Source organism: Alosa pseudoharengus, unplaced genomic scaffold (assembly GCF_046254945.1).
Source record: "Alosa pseudoharengus isolate Yale_2024_CS ecotype anadromous, Long Island Sound unplaced genomic scaffold, YU_APseudo_1.1 YU_APseudo_1.1_scf_8, whole genome shotgun sequence".
Lineage (NCBI taxonomy): Eukaryota > Metazoa > Chordata > Actinopteri > Clupeiformes > Clupeidae > Alosa > Alosa pseudoharengus.
The window spans coordinates 18,455,153-18,475,184 of NW_027468870.1; the positions used below are offsets into that span (position 1 = coordinate 18,455,153).

The 20,032-nt window shown below is 40.7% G+C and overlaps 2 protein-coding genes across 4 annotated transcripts; both read left to right on the forward strand.

Moving 5' to 3' along the window:
• Nucleotides 1-1,751: 1,751 nt before the first annotated feature.
• LOC143111444 (macrophage-capping protein-like) lies at nucleotides 1,752-9,710 on the forward strand. 3 transcript variants are annotated; one of them, XM_076273684.1, is made up of 9 exons: nucleotides 1,752-2,245; nucleotides 3,245-3,438; nucleotides 4,488-4,642; nucleotides 5,305-5,406; nucleotides 5,757-5,906; nucleotides 6,162-6,248; nucleotides 6,434-6,566; nucleotides 7,578-7,669; nucleotides 9,314-9,710. In XM_076273684.1, exons 2-9 carry the CDS (start codon nucleotides 3,246-3,248, stop codon nucleotides 9,377-9,379), a joined length of 978 nt encoding a protein of 325 aa, XP_076129799.1. In that variant the 5' UTR covers nucleotides 1,752-2,245; nucleotide 3,245; the 3' UTR covers nucleotides 9,380-9,710. The 3 variants fall into 3 exon arrangements, with proteins under 3 accessions (XP_076129799.1, XP_076129797.1, XP_076129798.1); XM_076273682.1 differs by having other exon boundaries at nucleotides 1,756-2,245; nucleotides 5,305-5,466; XM_076273683.1 differs by having other exon boundaries at nucleotides 1,758-2,245; nucleotides 5,305-5,466; nucleotides 7,581-7,669.
• Nucleotides 9,711-12,866: 3,156 nt separating this feature from the next.
• LOC143111420 (uncharacterized) lies at nucleotides 12,867-19,856 on the forward strand. The gene is made up of 11 exons (XM_076273657.1): nucleotides 12,867-13,354; nucleotides 13,716-13,798; nucleotides 16,219-16,343; nucleotides 16,441-16,521; nucleotides 17,258-17,365; nucleotides 17,692-17,799; nucleotides 17,971-18,099; nucleotides 18,457-18,508; nucleotides 18,636-18,662; nucleotides 18,775-18,801; nucleotides 19,230-19,856. Exons 2-11 carry the CDS (start codon nucleotides 13,765-13,767, stop codon nucleotides 19,757-19,759), a joined length of 1,221 nt encoding a protein of 406 aa, XP_076129772.1. The 5' UTR covers nucleotides 12,867-13,354; nucleotides 13,716-13,764; the 3' UTR covers nucleotides 19,760-19,856.
• The last annotated feature ends 176 nt before the right edge of the window (nucleotides 19,857-20,032 follow it).

Sequence of the window (20,032 nt, forward strand, 5' to 3'; positions counted from 1 at the left end):
AGATGGGCGGCTGTTGGAAATGGGGGAGAACTAACAAGCCATGGTGTAAAAAAATTAAAGTGCCAGGGGTTTGCTTTTGCGCCGGTTTGCTGCAAGAAAATTGTTTATGGATGCAATAGGGAAACGTTTTAGCACGCCACCAATCAGAAGACCGCCATAAGGTTAACGTTTGTGCACTTCAGGACATCTTCTCTACTTGGTGCAACTAGACACCATGCACGCCAGAGGTAGGCTACGTTTATGGCTGACCGTTTTTGTTTAGAAAGTAGGCTACGCATGTTCTTTCATAGCGCAACACGACCTGTCCCTCACCATATCGCAACCTCTTGTCAACCTTATACAATCTGTTGCTGAAGACGAAAGCGCCCTCTCCAGATTGTCGTTATCAAATCCGCAGACCTCCTGCATGAGCACACACAGTATCGCTGCTCATTGGAAAACTTGAGTTGTCTGTAAAACTCAAAATTACCATGTTTTCATTAAATGCGGATGAGGCAACAAATGGAAATATGATGAGGAAATTGGAAGTCTTGCACACTTGATTTTATAGATGTTACTTGTGTTTAATTGCATATTAACAAAAAAAAAAAAAAATCTCCCTTCACTTTTGGCCTGAAGTAATTAAATAAGAGTGTAAGTTAAAGCCTTTCTACAATATTACTGCAGTAGAAAAGAACAGCAATGGCTAATCAGCAATGGTCAGGGATGGTACTTAAATATATTTTTCTTCATCAGGAAAACTCAATCTCAATCAAGAACACTCTCAATTCGCCTTATTCACATGGCGGCCATTGGCGGCTAAAACGATGCTACAGGGTACACAAACCATAGATTTGTTATGTTCTATGCATTCAACTGTAGGTGGCATTAATTATATAGTAAGTGTACCCTGTAGCCTCCTTTTGGTTTAAACAATGGCCACCGTGTGAATAAGGCGAATACTCCCTTTACTTTGCTGTTTGCATCTTTTTGTACATTAAAAACCAATAGGTTGCGACCGCAAAAGGGGTGCTATCTCTATAGGTAGATATGAGCAATGTATGACTTATGGCCTAAAAAAGGTTCAGTCAAACTATTTTTTTTTTCACTTTAATCCCTGTGAGGGGGACATTTGAACATTCTGTGAAATATACATATGCATACATAAGCAGAGTTTCAACAATTATTGAGCAACCAAGGGGGAGAGCATGTCAGACTTGTGGTTTACAAGGAATTGCAGGAGTAGGGGATGGAGAGAAGTTAAGAAGTGTGATTTTCTTCAGATACATGCAGCACTGTACGGCAGTCATATTATGTTCCTCTATGAGGTACACCAAGCGACTCTCCCACAAATCCCAAGATAAGCTTTCTCCGTATAACCAACCTTCCTGGAGTTCTCACTCACCACTACCCTCCTTTTCCAAAGAAAATGTCACAGCATCACAGTGGTAGAAGCAGAAGCATCTTTAGCCTTTTCCCCCTACATCACTTGGATTGGCTATTATAAACAATATATAGTCACATTTCACACTGGCTATCCCTGGACTGCCCTTTTAGGCTGTTTATAATACCTGCCTGTGTAATTAGTTACACAAGTTTCTCTGCTGACCTTTGCCAGTCTTGATTTTCATTAGGCCAAATACGGCCTGAATGATGAAAATACAGTGAGATCTCCCCCTAGTGGCAGTATTTAGCAATTTACTGTATCAAAGTGTTCCGTACCATTATGTCTTTCCATTACCTGTTTTCCAATGCTGAATTCTATTCTGTATTACTTGGAATAAGGAGTTGCCTGATTATTTCTGCTGATGATTAATTAAACTTTACATAATGCAAACAATGGTTGAACAATACTGTGTATAGCAGTGTTGTTATCATCAATCCATTGCAGGTCTGCATTTACTTTTGCACCAGGCAGGATAAGATAATGAATTAATTTCCATTCCATGTTTGTTTATCCAAAGAGAATGCATGTTTACAGGTGCAAAGAAGTAGTGAAACATAATCTTCCAAAAATATGGACAGAAAACCTTTCTTGGACTAACATGTGTGGGAGTTCTGGTCCACTGGAGGTATGATGCACTGTATGGCCTGTGTCTCAGTCACTGCACTTGCCTTTCAAAACTACTGAGCTGGATGATGACTTCAGGAAACCACTGGGGAAGTCAATTTTCACAATAAGTAGTACTGTGAAACGGTAACACACACCACAGTCTAATCTCTGAAGTCTGAAGAGGACTAGAAGTTCAAGAGGATAAACCACAAGGTAGGAAAACCTCAAATCAATCTGTTGCTGGTTGGAGTCCTTATTGCCAAAACATTAGATGACCTTAAGTTACAATATATGAAGTTGAATCAATAGTATATTTGTGACATCATACTGATAGTAAGGATATTTGGTTGTCTGAAAGATGCTTTCTGTATGCTAGAGCTAGACTTAACATGACACGAAGGAAGATTTAATGTTGACCAGTAATGACAACAAATCTGGTGAATTCGACTGAGGAAATACTATTTTTTTTAAATATTTAGGAGCCATTCTAAAAGGCACACATCCAACTTCTGGACCTGGTGGCTGTGTGATAGACAAGATATGATCGTAAACAAGAACACGTGGATCTGTATTATGAAAAATTATGAAATAAACCAAACTTGATGAGAATAAATTATTTTGTAAAATCATAAATAGCAACACATTGAGCAAAGCCTTTGAGTAATGCCAGAAAGGGGAAACTGTGGGATTTATGGACATCTCGTGCCTCTTGCGCTCTTCCGCAGTTTGGCGCCATTGCCCCCTCACCTCTCTAATCTCACTATGATTTCAGCATCGGCTTGCCTCATGAATTATTTGCCCTGTCCAATCGCGTCTCATTTTACGCTGCCATTATGCCCGGATTCTCTGCTCTCTCACCTACCGTCCTTTCCCTTTTGTCTTCCTCTAATGGACCCACCACACCCCCCTTCTTGCCTTTCTTTTGACCCCATCTCTCCTTCCCCTTCAGTGTACCCCTTCAAGTCCGCTCAGTGTTTTTTTTGTTCTTGCTCTTCGTGTTTGTCATCCTTTTCTTCTTCACTTTTCTCCCCGGATACTCTTCATTCCTTTTCTGGCCCTCGTCGTTAATCTGAAATGTATTCGATGCGGCTTTCCTTTCATCATAATTATTTTCCTAATTACTTCCAGCTTTGACACAGCGCTTTCTTTCGCGTTCTTGGACTCCCCTACCAGCTCACCTTACCTGTTGACCCCTTTCATCTGCCCCGGCAGGATGCTTCCTCTCCGGGCTGTGCCGGGTCAGTTTGGCCCGGAGGTCCGCGAGCCGGGCCTGCGCGCGTGGAGGGTGGAGAAGATGAAGGCCGTGCCTCTTGAGTCGGAGCGGCTGGGGGTGTTCTTCAACGGGGACGCCTACCTGGTGCTGAGCAACCGCGGAGAGGAGGGAGCGGACCTGCACATGTGGATGGGTGTGTAGGGTTCGTTCTGAGACAGAGAAACCGAGAGAGAGAGAGAGAGAGAGAGAGAGAGAGAGAGAGAGAGAAAGAGTGTGTGTCCTAGTGGAGGCTTTGGTTGGAAACAGACTGACTGGATTAGACAGGATTATAAAGCACAATTGAAATTTGGGGGGATTTGTTGGAGTGAGATTAGGCCAAAATCAGATTAAGGCAGTTGCCATACACATTGATAGTTTTTATGAATTATTTTTTGTTGTGCTATTTTTTTACATTTCAAAAATGGCAAGTCAACTGAGTCAAGAGGGCCAGTGTTTTTCCCGAGTTTAATGGCTTTGTTTCAATTTGTGTGTATGTGTGTGAGAGAGAGTGCCAGAGAGAGAGGACAAGAGATTACAGCATTTACAGCACTGCTGGGAAATAACCTCATTGAATATGATGACTATAAGGTTGATTTGTAAGGTCTTGAAGTGGAGATAGAGGGTGAAGGAGATTGAGGATTAGAAGTTCTTTCTTTTTCTCAACATTCTAGTCTAGTATTGGATTTTGGATTTCGACCTCTCCAATATGGCAACTGCAAATACCACTTGTATAACACAGCAGCTGTTCCCCTCCTCAGTTGCCATATAGAAGAGGTGAAAATCGGCTAACTGTTTTCTTGTCAGCCACAGTCTGTAACAGTCTCGCTATGTAAGTTGACACAGTGTTTACACTCGCCAAGTGTGAACGGTATATGCGAAGAACACAGAGACAGACACGGATGTACAGAAGGAGATCCCTGGCTTCTTAGTTACAATATGTAGATAATCATAACTTTATGTCCTTATCCCACCACCACTAACAGGTGAGGTGTGTGTGTGTGTGTGTGTGTGTGTGTGTGTGTGTGTGTGTGTGTGTGTGTGTGTGTGTGTGTGTGTGTGTGTGTGCGTGTATGCGTGAGACTGAAACAAACCCTGACAATGTGTCACCATGATACAAGTTTATTAGCTTGCCAGCGAGTTCAGAGAGTTCAAGAAAGGCTCCAACCAACCATATCCTAACTGCAACCCAACCTTGCCCTTCAGGAGAGAAGTCCTCACGGGATGAGCAGGGGGCGTGTGCCATGCTGGCCATCCAGCTGGACCACTTCCTGGGCGGACACCCAGTCCAGCACCGGCAGGTCCAGGGCTACGAGACACTCGAGTTCATGAGCCTCTTCCCCAACGGAGTCAGCTACAAGGTGAGCTACGCTGACCAAGATAGACTTTATTCTTTGTGTCCTTTTCCGCAGGGGCACATTGATTACATGAAGCCCCAAGGAGAGTAGTAGGCGACCAGCCCTCTACCATGAAGGTGGAAACTAATTGAGCAATGGTGGCAAGCAACCACATGACCGATCTCATGTGGTCTGATTGAATGATCATGACAGTTTGCCTACTGACGATTAAAGTTCTCCAGGAAACAAATTGTTACCCAATATGAATGAGAACAACACCAGAACCAGAACAACAATACTCAGGAACAAAGCCCAGCCTCGTTGCTCCAAAGGTTGCCCTCTGTATCATCAGCTTAAGAGGGACATAGCCTTTTATATTTATATTTGTATAGATATGCGAACATATAATTATGTCATGTTACTGTGTTAGGTCATGCTCTAGGCATGAGGGTGACAAATGTTCATACACTGTTACAGCACCAGACATTCAGAATACTGTCAAGGCCGTTACCAATAGTGATCACATGATAATATAATTCTCAAAATAATCAGATTTACCATCTGCACTCAATTTATTGAAGTCTTACATTACATTTACAGATCTTAAGTCCTATGACAAGTGTCAAGTAAAATGATACACAGTGAATCCTTTTGATGTATCTGCTTGTGTTCTGTTCTGTTTGCAGGAGGGTGGTGTGGAGTCTGGCTTTAGGAGGGCCCAGAGGGCTTCTGGTCTGGTCCACCGTCTCTACCAGGTCAAAGGGAAGCGCAACGTCCGAGCCAAGGAGGTTGAGCTGAGCTGGAAAAGTTTCAACAAAGGGGACTGCTTTGTCTTAGATCTGGGGGAGGTGTGTGTGTGTGTGTGTGTGTGTGTGTGTGTGTGTGTGTGTGTGTGTGTGTGTGTGTGTGTGTGTGTGTGTGTGTGTGTGTGTGTGTGTGTGTGTGTGTGTGTGTGTGTTGAGGCACATGAAAAGGTTTGAATGGGCGAATCTTGGGTGTGAATGGGCGTAATGGGGGTGTGAAGACTCATTGATAGCTGGGGAGATAAGGCTTTGAAAAAGTGTATGATTATGTAATGTATTCATCATGCACCTGTGTGTGTGTGTGTGTGTGTGTGTGTCTTTGTGCACTTGTTCAGACCATTGTATCATGGAGCGGATCAAAGGCAAACATGTTTGAGCGTCAGAAGGTACGGGAAATCGCTGCACTCATACGTGATACGGAGAGAAACAGCAAAGCCCAAATCATCGATGTCAGAGAGGGAGAGGAGCCACTGGAAATGGTTGAGGTCAGAGGTCAACACCAGCAAAAATAAACAGGATAATATTATTGACAGTCACATTACTGACAGACATGTAACTGATACTGACACATTACTGACACAGACACAGACGCTGACACTGATCAATAACTCAAACACATTACTAACACAGACAAATGACCAACACAGATGTTAGTGACACTAACATGTTACAGACACAGATACATTGACACTAAGGTTACTAGAGCATGTAGGCAAGACAATGGACTTCTTCAATTACAGGTTCTTGGACCTATTCCACGTTTGGGAGAGAGTACACCAGAGGATGACACCCACACAGACGTGTTGAACTCAGCCACTTTGTACAAGGTGGGGGGACTCAAATAGCACTGTTGTACTTTCTGCCTCATGATTGAGCGTCTCTAAACTTGTCAGTCATCCTCCAGTCACCTTGGAACCTCTCTCTCTCTATCTCTATCTCTCTCTTTCTTTCTTTTTCTTTCTTTCTCTCTCTCTCTGTCTCGCTTTTTCTCTCTCTCTCTCTCCCTCCACAGGTGTCTGATGCCACAGGATCCATGGCACTGACCATGTTGTCTGACAAAAGCCCTTTTTGTCAAGAGCTGCTAGAAAGAGACGACTGCTTTATACTGGACAATGGCTACAACGGCAAAATATATGTCTGGAAAGGTGTGTGCAGGGATGGGCAAAAATCCATCAAAATGTATTTTAAAATAAAATATCAAATACCCTAATTTTAAGTGTATCAAAATAAACTACTAAATACAGTAGCCACACCATGTATCAAAATAAAATACTGTAATTGAGAGTAAGTACAGTCTATTTGATCTATTCCTTCATCAGTACACTGACTCGATTAAGTGGACAGTGTTTGAGAGCAACAGCTTTACTCTGGCATGCCATAAATCTGCAAATGGTCAACAGATCAACTATGCTGACCTGCCTGTTACATCTTATAGCCTAAATACTGAATCGGAGATGTACTCAAAAAGTCACAACCTAATTTGTCAAGTGGCTCAAACTAACGACCGAACCTGAGAGATACAGAATGTTTGATTAAAGGAGAAATCCGGCGAGTTTTCACATATGTGAAAACTCGCCGGATTTCTCCTTTAATCAAACATTCTGTATCTCTCAGGTTCGGTCGTTAGAGTGAGAGCTATGTGAAAAACCAATATCGAGTTGTTTAAGTCGATAAAGTTCTCAAGAAAAAGCTGATGGTTTTGTGGTAAAGTTCTCAAGAAACTTGAGGTTGGTGCGACGAGAGAGGAAATGTACAGTACAGTGTGTGTGAGCAACCTGCATGATCTTGCAGTGGAGCATCTTCCTGAATCTCAATACTCTGACCACAACAAGTCAGCACCAGTCAGAGGCTACATTAACTGTTTTGCACTTTTATGATGTCATCACATCTACCAAAAGTATTGGTTTTACCCAAAAATATTTGGCAGTATTGTTAAACTACAAAAATACACACCTATGAAGTATTTTGATACAAAATACGAAGGCATTTTCTTCAACTCAATAAAATAAAAATGACAAAATACATATTTTAAATACATTTATCATAAATACTGCCCATCTGGGTGTGTGTGTGTGTGTGTGTCTGTGTGTGTGAAGATCAAGTATGCTTTGCAGTGAGTTTACTTTTGGTGGCTAATGAAATGATTGACTGACCAGCAGGGCATGGAGCCAACTCTGAGGAGAAGATGATGTCTCTGAAAATAGCTGACCAATTTATCCAGCGGATGAGCTATCCCTTGGAAACACAGGTAGGACACAGGTATTTTATATCACTGTTAACTCAGAAAGTAAAAGTAAAACCACATCATGGCATGGCACCACAGATTTTTAGAAAGTCAAACCACAGAAGTTTTGTGCTGACAGTAGCACAGGGCTTAAAGTTCTCAGGCACGGTGACAGCATTTAGGCGTGGACCTGGCCATTTATGATTTTAAAATAGATAACTTCAGACACAGAAATGTTCCTTGCTTTTAAGCCCTGGCAGTCTCCTGTTAAGACTGCGACTGTGTTTGCCTATGATGACATGGGTGTATACCAATGTGGGCATTTCAGTAACAGGTACAACAATTACATACAATCCACACTTTTAAAAAGGCTGCATGCTGATTCAAAAATGTTAAACTTAAAGTATAAAGTTATGGAATAAACCACTAACCATCTAACTCCCATGTGATTTAAAAATGTAAGTGCTCTGTAAAACAAAATGAAATCACATGGGAGCTATATGGTGTGCGGTTCATTCCATGCCTTGAGACATTTCAGTAACAGCCTCCTCTGTAAAGAGTGTACATCTGAACAATGTAAGTTAGTGCCCATATTAAGCTTATGTAGTAATTAGTAATTATGCAAATACTACATACATAATGGAAGAGTCCAGGGTATTCACTGTTTGGGACTACTTCAAGAATCTCCATATAGTACCAATACTTTTGGTAGATGTGATGACATCATAAAAGTGCAAAACAGTTAATAGCCTCTGACTGGTGCTGACTTGTTGTGGTCAGAGTATTGAGATTCAGGAAGATGCTCCACTGCAAGATCATGCAGGTTGCTCACACACACTGTACTGTACATTTCCTCTCTCGCACCAACCTCAAGTTTCTTGAGAACTTTACCACTTAAAGTATAAAGTTATGGAATAAACCACTAACCATCTAACTCCCATGTGATTTAAAAATGTAAGTGCTCTGTAAAACAAAATGAAATCACATGGGAGCTATATGGTGTGCGGTTCATTCCATGCCTTGAGACATTTCAGTAACAGCCTCCTCTGTATAGAGTGTACATCTGAACAATGTAAGTTAGTGCCCATATTAAGCTTATGTAGTAATTAGTAATTATGTAAATACTACATACATAATGGAAGAGTCCAGGGTATTCACTGTTTAGGACTACTTCAAGAATCTCCATATAGTTCTGCTGTTCACTGGGTGCTTGACTAGTATCACTATCTCTGAGTAATCATTCTGTGTTGTTTTTTTATGTCTTTTAATGATTACTTTTTAAACACTTTTAAACTATTGCCCTTTTATACTTTTATGTACCTTTACCTTTGTGTTTTATGTTTTCTTTTTATTCTTTACTTTTTAAACTATTCTTTGACTTTTGTCCTTCAAGCTATTCCTGTTTGCTGCGTTTATGTAAAGCACATTGAATGACCTCTGTGTATGAAATGCGCTGTATAAATAAACGTGACTTGACTTGACTTGACTTGACTATGTTCCACATTCTCCAGTTCTCTCGAAAGTCCTTTTTTACGAACTTCTAGTTAAGCGCTTTTGAGTTACGCACATGGGAGTATTTCCCCCATGAGAGCAAGAACCATTATAATTTCCCAAGAAAAACTCAGACTGCTAAGTGCTGACTAACACCTGTTTTTTCCTTTCTTGTAGGTGGAAATTCTCCCCCAGGGCCGCGAATCAATCCTCTTTAAGCAATTTTTCAAAAACTGGAGTTAAAAAAAACTGGAGTGACATACATACACTGAACTGGAGGGACACAAAATGGAAACTGGAGTGAGAAAAAAACAGATCGATAGTCTAAACTATAGATCTATCAGTGCTAATAGTCTAAACTATAGATCTATCAGTCCCAATAGTCTACTCTAAACTATAGATCTATCAGTGCTAATAGACTATGATAGGCACCACTTTTGTCTATTATTATCTAATCAAAGCCAATAGTTCACAGTTTGTATATTGATGTGTCTCCAACATCTCTGGGGCTTCCTCATGTATTTACTGATGTACAATTAGAAAAATGTTGATAAAACACTGTGGTTGTACTAAAGTATAAGAAATCCATTTACTTCTTCTTGGTTGAGAAACAAGATAAACAGCCTTGGATCCTGATCCCATCATCACCAACAGAATCAATCACCACCATCTTTCTAAACAATACTTTAGCTAAAGCTAGAAAAAACATAATAAAGAATACAAAAGGGAAAATGTCAGAAGTACATTTTCTTAAAGCAGATCATTGATCCTTGGTAAGTAGGCTATCCTGTTTTACTGCATCTCCTGACTTAAGGCCCAAATGTTGGCACCGACTACTGTAGATAGCAACTGTAGACAGAGGGCAGGCTTATTGACCATAAACAGCCTTCCCGTAATTCACTAGAATGACCACGGTGCCAGCAATGCTAAGGTCACAGTTTTAGTTTCCACAGAATTGAAAAAAAAAGTTTTTACTGATGCTGACACTGAGTCAGTTCTCCATAAGTATAAGTATATACAGTACCCTCCAGAATTATTGGCACCTCTGCTAAAGTTGACTAAAAACCGGTATAAAACATAATCTGTTGGTGATTTGTTGTAATCTCACAATGAAAATGTTTTATTTCATATTTAATTTATTTTCAGAAAAAGGAAAATCTCATAAAGAAAGAAATATTTTTAACAAAAACACATTGCTCACAATTATTGGCACCCCTGCTTGTAATACCTTCTTAAGCCTCCCTTTGCCAATAAAACAGCTTGTAATAATTCTCCTATGACACCCCATAAAGTTAGATAATACAAAGCAAGGGATTAAAGACCGTTCGGCTTTACAAAATCTCCCAGATCGTCCAGATTCCTAGGTCCACACTTTTTTTCTCCTCTTTGACTCACTCCACTGTTTTCCCGTGGAGTTTAGATCAGGGGACAGAGATGGCAATGTCAGGCAATGTCAGCAAACAATATTTGTTTTGATCTCGACGTTTGTTTTGGTTCATTGACCTGATGAATGATCCAATTAAGACCAACTTTTAGTGTCTTGACAGAGATTGACAGATATCCTTTTGAAAATGTTCAGTTTTTTTTTGGTGTTCATGATACCATGCACCTTAATTAGGTTCCCAAGGCCTTTGGGAATAAAAACAGCCCCACAATAGCACAGCCCCTCCACCATAATTCTTATTAGGCATGGGGTTCTTTTCAGTATAGCCATTCTTCTATGTACGCCAAAAACACCAGTGTTTCTAGCCAAAGAGCGCAATTTTCATTTCATCTGACAATAGACCACACTTCCAGACAAAGTCATTGTACCATTCGGTAACGACTCATACACACAGTTGTGTTCCGTCAACGCATGCCAGTGGGTGTTCCCGACGGTAGCTATGCAAATGACTTGAAGTATAGACCTTTTCAACAAGAAAAACAAAAACAATGCTTGAACGTTCTATTTTGTTCCCAATCTACTTCCGTTTCATTGAGATAACATATGGAATGTTAAAACGGAAGCCTTGTGGGAACAATTATGATGCTGATAACGGAACTCTCTTGAAACGGTCAATAACCGTAATTTGATTGGCTGGTACCGTCCGTCGATTGGCTTGATTGGCCGGTATCGTCCGTCGGTGCAGCAACAGCTGAACTTCTCAACGCGAGCGACGGGAGCAACGCGACGCAATGGACCCACAATTCAGTTTGGCAACGGATGACGTAAGCCCATGTAAAGTGAACAGGATGCGTCTCCAGCACTGCAACACACGCAACTGTGTATCGCCACATTGGTAAAATGACTGGACATGCCCTCTAAATAATCTGTTATCAGTTTGTGACTTTATTTCCATACCATGGAAAAGAAAGTCATGAACTACTTCTGAAAGTTCACAGACAGTCTGATTAACTTAAATAAATTGAAATTAGGTAGGAAAATGCTTCTGTTAGGTTTTGTATATAAGATTTTTCAGGGGTGCCAATAATTGTGAGCAATGTGCTTTAGTTAAAAATATTTATTTCTTTATGAGATTCTCAAAATAAATTTGCTTCCCTTCAAGGTTGGATTTTCCCTAATATCTTTCATTGTGAGATTACAATAAATCACCAACAGATTGTTTTTTATACCGTTTTTTAGTCAACTTTAGCAGAGATGCCAATAATTCTGGAGGGTACTGTATACTCTTTTGATCCCATGAGGGAAATTCACAGATTGGATTTCTGCATTTATCCCAATCTGTGAATTAGTGAAACACAAACAGCACACAGTGAACACACAGTGAGGTGAAGCACACACTAACCCAGAGCAATGAGCTGCCTGCTACAGCAGCGCTCGGGGAGCAGTGAGGGGTTAGGTGCCTTGCTCAAGGGCACTTCAGCCATGAATGTGGGCATGGGAGAGCAGTGCTTAACCACTTCACCCGCCCACATTGTTCCTACTGGTCGGGGATCAAACCAGCAACCCTTCGGTTACAAGCCCGAAGCCCTAACCAGTAGGCCACGGCTGCCCCCCATAATGTCATCGGCCCCAAATGCGGCAATAATGTTTATGCATTGTTAATACAGTGCTCTTTTAACAAGGCATGTGACATATGTGGACTAACTTTGAAACACAAAGCGCTTTCAGACATACGTGTAAGACCGGAGGTTCTGCGGATGTTAAACGGTGGGGCCGTATATCTGAACGACATAACCGGTCATACATTACACAGACAGGACATTATGAGTCAGTCATCCTCCAGTCACAATTTTTGTGTTTGTGTCAAGCATTAGTTTTGTCTGTGCTATATTTTACAGTCTATGTTTTACACATTGCATTGCATTGCATGTCAAACAAAGTTTTTTCACAATTATGAATTCAGTTAGATGTCAGTAAATCATCATGAGTGTTTCTGACAACATGGCAAAACCTCCAGGCAGGAGAATCTCTACCTGACTCAGGCCTTCCTTGTAACCTCTGTGATGATCCTGATGTGTTATCAGGACCAAATCAATAGATACAGTCACCGTCATGGGTGTGGCATTATCATTTGTGCATGCAAAACAACAATACCGTTATGACTATGGTTTGATAATCAACCAGTCTTTATGATTTATAACAGCGTCTTCATCAATTCTGACCCGATATTTTTTTATTTACTGGACGGCACTCTGAGATACAGAGATCAGACGGAAGCAGTGACCGTTTAAGGGTTCAAAAAATATTTTGTGGTGCTCATATCCAAAAAACAGTTGCAGGATCAAAAAGTATTAACATATACAGCATTAAACAGCAGGGAATGTCTGCTCACTTGCTCCCCTTGCAATTCTTTTATTAGAAGTTTCACCAGCAAAGCTTATAAGGGTTACATAATAATTTAACAATTAGTAACCATAATAATAGAACGGCATTTGGACAGTCTTAAAGGCTTATGTCCTGTTCCAATAACAAACAAACAACCCATAGATAGCCTCCTTGGCAGTTTCAATCCGCTAATCAAAAGACCACCTCTCCACAAGTAAAACTGATTACATAAAGTCATAAAATGTGCTGGTGCTATCTCCCTCTCCCTTTCCAAACCATGATATGGCAATAAAATAAACTACCAACTGATGAACCTTCCTTGTATGAAAGCACAAAGGTTGGTGAGATGACAAACAACACAAAAAGAAAATCGAGCTGACCCAGGAAGACCGGTGTCTTTCCTCGCTGCACCATCTGGAATGCACTGGTCTCTGAGGCTCCTCGTAAAGGTAAGGCATTTAACTACGAAAATATTATGTTCATATAGTTTATAGTATAAGGTTTACATTACAATATACTAAGCTAAAATTATCAAAAAGTTTTATTGTTATTATTATTGTTATTATTATTATTATTATTATTATTATTATTAGTAGTAGCAGTATTAGTAGTAGTAGTAGTAGTAGTAGTAGTAGTAGCAGCAGTAGTAGTAGCAGTAGTAAAGTTAAAGTTGACTGGTATTCAGCAGATGTTTTTATCCAAAGTGACACTAACTCACAATGGCGGGTTGAGGAATCGAACCCGGACTGTATTAGTAGTAGAAGTACTATAACTGCATGTATACATTTTTCATAAAAGTTTATGCTTTAGGCACAGCCTAAATGGTGACACTGGAGTAACACAACAATCATCCACAACGATGAGCACAGTTGAGAAGAAAGTGAAGAAGACCAGTATGTTCTCTTTCATTTTAAAATATATATTTTTTATGTTTTCATATAGTCCTCATTAGGGCTTTAACGATACACCAAACTCACGATTCGGTTTGTATCACGATTTTTGACCCACGGTTCGATACATACCTAGACATTTTATTCATTTGGAACACTCGAGGATTAGAATATTTGAAAACCTGTATAAACTGGACTGATTTTAACACTGAATATACATATACACATATAAATTGTATATTTTGTCCTCTCTAGAGGACCTTTATAAACTGGAATATCTCCCACAACATATATACTACTGAGCTAACTCCTTTTGTTCTCTGAAGAGGAGTTTATAGGACTTTTAAATGGTATCAAATGTATGGGGGTGGGGTTTTGGGAACTTCCTCTTTCTCTGCCTGGAAAATGGCGTCCATCACCATAGATATTAGAAAGCTAGATACTGCATTGGGCCAATGTACACCTTCATTAATGTTGATTTTCTCCCGACTGGAGGGTCATACTGTCACAACATTCTCCTGAAATGGGGAGGAGGGTTTGGAGATCATGATACCGTGTCCGAAATGTACATCCATTGCTCAGAAAAATAAGGCTTTGACAAATTCTGGGAAATTCTTGGATTCTGCCATAGACCTCAATGTTAAAAAGGGAGCCCGATCACTGCATAAATGGGGGATAGTGCCCCCCCCCTCGTGCAGGGCGTGTACTACTGCTACCCTATTTGCATACATTTGCGGGGACAGGAAATGGCCTCTCAGGAAGTATCTTCGTAATCAACCATCTTTGATTGGGCTCCAGAATGTACGTAAATAGCACCGCCATATTGGTGGGGGCAACATTCACTGGAGGCCAATGGAGAAACATGTGACTCTGACTGGAAATCAGACAGGTGTCTCTGATTGCAGGCAAGTGTTGCCCATAGACAGTAAGGTGTTTGCTCCCAGCAATATGGTGGCCGCGTTCACGTATGCCACCTAATATAACTCGACGGACAATGAGGTATCTAGCTTTCTAATATCTATGTCCATCACCACAAGGACATTTTAAGAAAGAGGAAGTTTCCAAAACCCCACCCCCATATAAAAGTCCTGAATGTCCTCTGTAAAGAACAAAATTATTTAGCTCAGTAGTATGCATGGTCTGGGAGATAGTTAAGTGAAGTTGTCCTCTAGAGAGGATAAATGTAACTCTGGTAGTCAGGAGGATATAATAATATACAATAGGCTATTATATAATATTAATAAGAATGGTCTTCTATGGGTCCTTGCTTTCACGATTGTGAATGTTTTATTTGGATTAAATGTGCATGCTGAGTGTCCATTGAGCACGCGTGAGAGAGAGAGAGAGAGAGAGAGAGAGAGAGAGAGGGGGGCAAGTAGAGGGGTTTAAGGTAGCTCTATACTGTTTGGTAAAGTTGCACCCATAGCTCTAGGCCAGTGTTTTTCAACCTTTTTTGTGCCACGGCACACTTTTGACACTTAAAATGTCCCACGGCACACTAACATTCTGTGTGAAGAAAAAATAAACATACTATAGCCTAAAATTTCAAATAATACACAGATATGGCCTTATTATGGCTTCTATGCAAGACCTGCTCAATAAAACAAGCGCCCTCTGTTTCATTTGTAGGTGACTATATCTAATTTAATTGTTGTTATGAACTGGATATGTGATGATTCTGTGAATACTGGATATGGGGCCCCCGTTGTACAATGCCTGCATACCACAAATAGTGCAATCATACAATCAATGAGAGCATGTGGTTATACATTATTTAATGCAACAGTTGCTTTTCTGGACCAGTGAGTGACATTTGGGTAATTTTCTGCGGCACACCTGATGATCTCTCACGGCACACTAGTGTGCCCCGGCACAGTGGTTGAAAAACACTGCTCTAGGCTACAATGAAAGCTACGAAATTATGATTTGTTTATTTATTTTTGACAACGTAGGCCTACCGGTAGTTAAGGCGGGAGATGTGTGTTGTTTAGGCAGCAAGCGCTGCGGGAAACACTGGAAGGGGTGCGATTCTGCCTTCTCACACCGAGTGTTGCGATTTCAATTTCGATACGCATATCGTTACAGCCCTAGTCCTCATACGTTATGGGATCCCTCCATGTGTGTATGTCTAAAATGTGTATGCACGTGTGAATAGAAACCTGAACAGTATATTGGTACCAACATGTTTTTGTGTGTCTATGTCTGCCTCTCTGTGTGTGTGTGTTTGTGTCTACCTCTCTCTCTCGGTGTGTGTGTGTGTGTGTGTGTGTGTGTGTGTGTGTGTGTGTGTGTGTGTGTCTGTGTTTGTGTGTCTATGTGTCTGCCTCTGTGTGTGTGTGTGTGTGTGTGTGTGTGTGTGTGTGTGTGTTTGTTTGTCTATTTGTCTGCCTCTGTGTGTGTGTGTGTGTGTGTGTGTGTGTCAGGACTCCAAGACCTGGAGAACATTGGCCAGAGCAGCTCCACTGGAGCTGTGCACTGGGCACTTCCAGATGAGTCCTTTCATATGCACAGCTCAGCACCCACCAAAATTACCACCCGCAAACCAAAGGTTAATTCGGATAATCTGTCAATAGTTTACGTATTGTTTTTTTATTATTTATGTTTTTGTGTACTTATATCACCCCGTTTGTTACTGTCCTCCTCAGGACCTGAAAGATCTGCGTGGCCTACAGGAATGCACAAAATTTATCATAAACTGGAAGCAACAAGTTGAGAATGTTTGCAAGGTTGGCTATCTTAATCTTATTTAATGCCTTTTTATCATTCTGGTCATAGAAGTGATACAGTTCCCACTGCATGTGTGTAACTTTGTAACACTACAGAATGTTGATGAACTGTTGATGATGTTGATGTCATTCTTACTATTCTAACTCTGTTATTAGTATGTCCATTATAAATTCTCTTAACTAATGCTGATTTAGCCATGATCATTTGTGAGATGAGTCTTTTGTCTTTTTGTTTGATTATTCTTTTACACAGCAGTTTATATGATGGCACCACGTAGCTGTCCAGTCATCACTAGTTTTATGGCACAGGGCAAGAATCTCTGCACTGTTTAGAGCCCAGTCAGAGTAATAGGGAAACGTTGAGTAATCTCAAGTGAGATGAAGTGGGTGAAAACACTGGATAATATAGTGGTGGCATCATATAAACTGCTTTATAAAGTTTATAGTAATAAGTTTAAGTAATAATAAAGACAACAGCTCGTCTCACCACTTATCACAAGTCATCATCTGTTCATTCTGTTGCCTTAGACGACAATGGGAGCCATAACAATCACATGTGTCCTATGATCAGTGGACTATCAAGACAAGGTTCTCATATGCAGTTATCTGGGGAAGAGACCATGATCACAAACCATCTTATAGCCAGTCAAGTTTTTTTGGAAATGGTCATGATGATGATTATGGTATTGGGTGGTCACATTCCTTTGTGTGTGTGTGTGTTCCCGCACATGATCAGAACAGCAGAACGGACAGCAGCAAAGACCAGAAAGACCAACCCAGTAGTCTCGAGCGGAGTCGCAAACTCATTCTAAAATGGGCTGAGCAGCTCAAGACAGTAGATGGGGTAGGCAGCTTCTATCATGCTTATATCACGTTTAATGTCTGTTACTCTTCATGTCTGTTTCAAAGCATACGTAAACCAAAGAAGAAAGTGTAGAACTTGTATATATTTTCATTATTAATATACTGTACAGTACTGTACTGTACTGTAATATACTGTATATGTCTGTGTCGCTGCATTATGATGACATTAGATTAGATTAGATTAGATTAGATTCAACTTTATTGTCATTTAGCAGAGTACAGGTACAGAGCATTATGATGACATCTGACAAGTGGCTGATATTCGTAATAGTCCAATGGTCTGCCTCGTATGTGTGTGTTTCACAGCTGTTCAGTGATGTTAGTGAGGAGAAGAAGGCAACAACACAGAGTGACAACACTGAAGTAGACCAGAGGATCATGGAATGGGCCAAAGAGCTTCAGCGTGTCACCGAGGTACATCTCATGGATATCGCTTGAAAATACTTTTCTCATGATATGGATGTGCTGTATAAATGAATGTGTGTGTGTGTGTGTGTGTGTGTGTGTGTGTGTGTGTGTGTGTGTGTGTGTGTGTGTGTGTGTGTGTGTGTGTGTGTGTGTGTGTGTGTGTGTGTGTGTGAAAAGAGCTGTGGTCTGATGAGAGAGGAGCTTCTCCAGGCTCTGAGACTGCTGGAACTGCGGAAGAAGAAACTGATGATGACCCTGCTCCCCTTCCTGGAATTTATCACCTGGTCGATGCTGAAAGAAGACCGGGTAAGACATGAGCCAGCAAATTCCACTTGACAAACTGCCCAAGGCCATGCAATCACTGTGATTGCTGAAAGTCCTCTCTCAAGAAAGAGCTCTTCCCTACTCCAAACAATAGCACTTGTCAACATCTCAATCGTCTATCGGTTGCATTCAAGAAGGTAGCGGGTCAGATAATAGTATGTGCAAGTACTTTTCTCACCCCATTGCTTTCTGGAGATTTCATCTCACCAAAATTATCTTCATGGTCCCACCTGAGCTTGACTAGATCTATGCAGCACAGTATGAATTAATACAAAGCAACAAACGACAGGCACACTTTTGCATTTTACAAAGTTTGTTTGTTTTGTCCCTCTGTTTCAGGACTCTGTGTCTCAGCTGTGGCTTGCCACCAAACAGCGCACCTGGAAGACAGGTTAAACTCATTAATATCAGTGAAGCTGATCCATTTCAATGTCTCATTAGCAATTAATTTTGGATGTGTGATATCTTATTGTAAAGGTAAGCTATTCATGCTAATTGAGTTTCTCTTCCCAAAACAGAGACACCAAAGTACATCCCAAATTCAGGTATCAGTGTTGACATTTTTACATTATTCTTTCTTAAATATATGGTCATCTTAATGATTTTATTATTTTGATTACATATGAAATTAAATTGTGTAATTCATATTTCCCTTAGTGTGGGATTGGATCTGTAGTGCATCAGGTAGGGTTTCCACTGCTGTTTTCTGTTGTTAGATCATATTTGTCAGATAATATTTGTTGCATGTCTCAACTTTTTAGATTTTATTTTCATACATTTACTCTAGGCTACTAATCAATTAGAGGAGTAACTATTACATATAAATGAAAAGTGTGATCCAATTTTAATGTATAAAACTTGCAACTACACACCCCTGCATTCTGATCTTCCATCTTCCATAATGTAGTGGGTCTGCATGAGTAAGTTATAGTTAGTTGCAAGTATCTTCTCATCTGAGACTGTCAGTAACAGGTTTATACCAGGTCTTGTTATTTAATAGCAACACCTGTATTAATGTATACTGCATGCTGTGCATTGTGACTCATTCATATATCATATGAATAATAGCATAATGAAACACTGATCCTTTGAGATGGTTTTCTTTCACACAGTCAATGTAACGCTGGACACAATGACCAATCACCCATGGCTGATCGTGTCTGATGACCGCAAGAGGGTGCAGGAGGCGCACGCGGAGATAGAAGTGTCCTTCAGCGTACAGCGCTTTGACGGTTGGCCATGTGTACTGGGCTGGGAGGGTATGGTCGTCGGCCGGCACTACTGGGAGGTACAGTTGGCCAACAATGGCTATTGGAGGCTAGGCTTGACCACAGCCTCCTCAAAGCGCCAGGGTCGCTTCACCATGTGCCCTGAGGAGGGCTACTGGACACTGTGGCGAAGCACTCGGCAGTTCTATGCCTGCACTACTCCGGAGACCCCTCTGCCTCAGGAGTTGGTGCCCACCAGAATGGGCATTTACTTGGACTATGACGAAGGTCAGATCTCCTTCTACAACGTGGAGACACGGTCACATATCTTCACATTCAAGGGTACCTTCCGTGAGAAGCTTTACCCCCTCTTCGCACCTCTGGATGGACGTACGCTCATGACTATTTCATCCCCTGAGATAACGTTAATGTAATGCTTTCAAAAGCTTTGCCAACAAAACTAATTTCAATTTATTGTCAACAACTCATCCACTTCCATTTCTGCTCCGCCATCTGAATTATTCTTATGATAAATTATGGTACATTATTTTCACATCAGACTGGTCAGTCTCTACCCTTGAAATGGTGTAACATGACAAAATTCAATGTGAATAAAATGCAATGCTTCAAATTATTCCTGTATCCTTGCATACTATGTGTGACAGGGCAGTTTGATAGGTAAAAAACTATAGGCCTAGTTATCTTAT

What these genes read in the sequence shown, in the direction of transcription:
- LOC143111444 (XM_076273682.1), top strand. Translation starts at nt 3,246, where the DNA reads ATGCTTCCTCTCCGGGCTGTGCCGGGTCAGTTTGGCCCGGAGGTCCGC. An exon ending in ACTCAGCCACTTTGTACAAG is followed by an intron (nt 6,249 to 6,433) that starts GTGGGGGGACTC and finishes CTCCCTCCACAG; the next exon opens with GTGTCTGATGCCACAGGATC. An exon ending in CAAAATATATGTCTGGAAAG is followed by an intron (nt 6,567 to 7,577) that starts GTGTGTGCAGGG and finishes TTGACTGACCAG; the next exon opens with CAGGGCATGGAGCCAACTCT.
- LOC143111420 (XM_076273657.1), top strand. Translation starts at nt 13,765, where the DNA reads ATGAGCACAGTTGAGAAGAAAGTGAAGAAGACCA. An exon ending in GAAGAAAGTGAAGAAGACCA is followed by an intron (nt 13,799 to 16,218) that starts GTATGTTCTCTT and finishes TGTGTGTGTCAG; the next exon opens with GACTCCAAGACCTGGAGAAC. An exon ending in TTGGATCTGTAGTGCATCAG is followed by an intron (nt 18,802 to 19,229) that starts GTAGGGTTTCCA and finishes TCTTTCACACAG; the next exon opens with TCAATGTAACGCTGGACACA.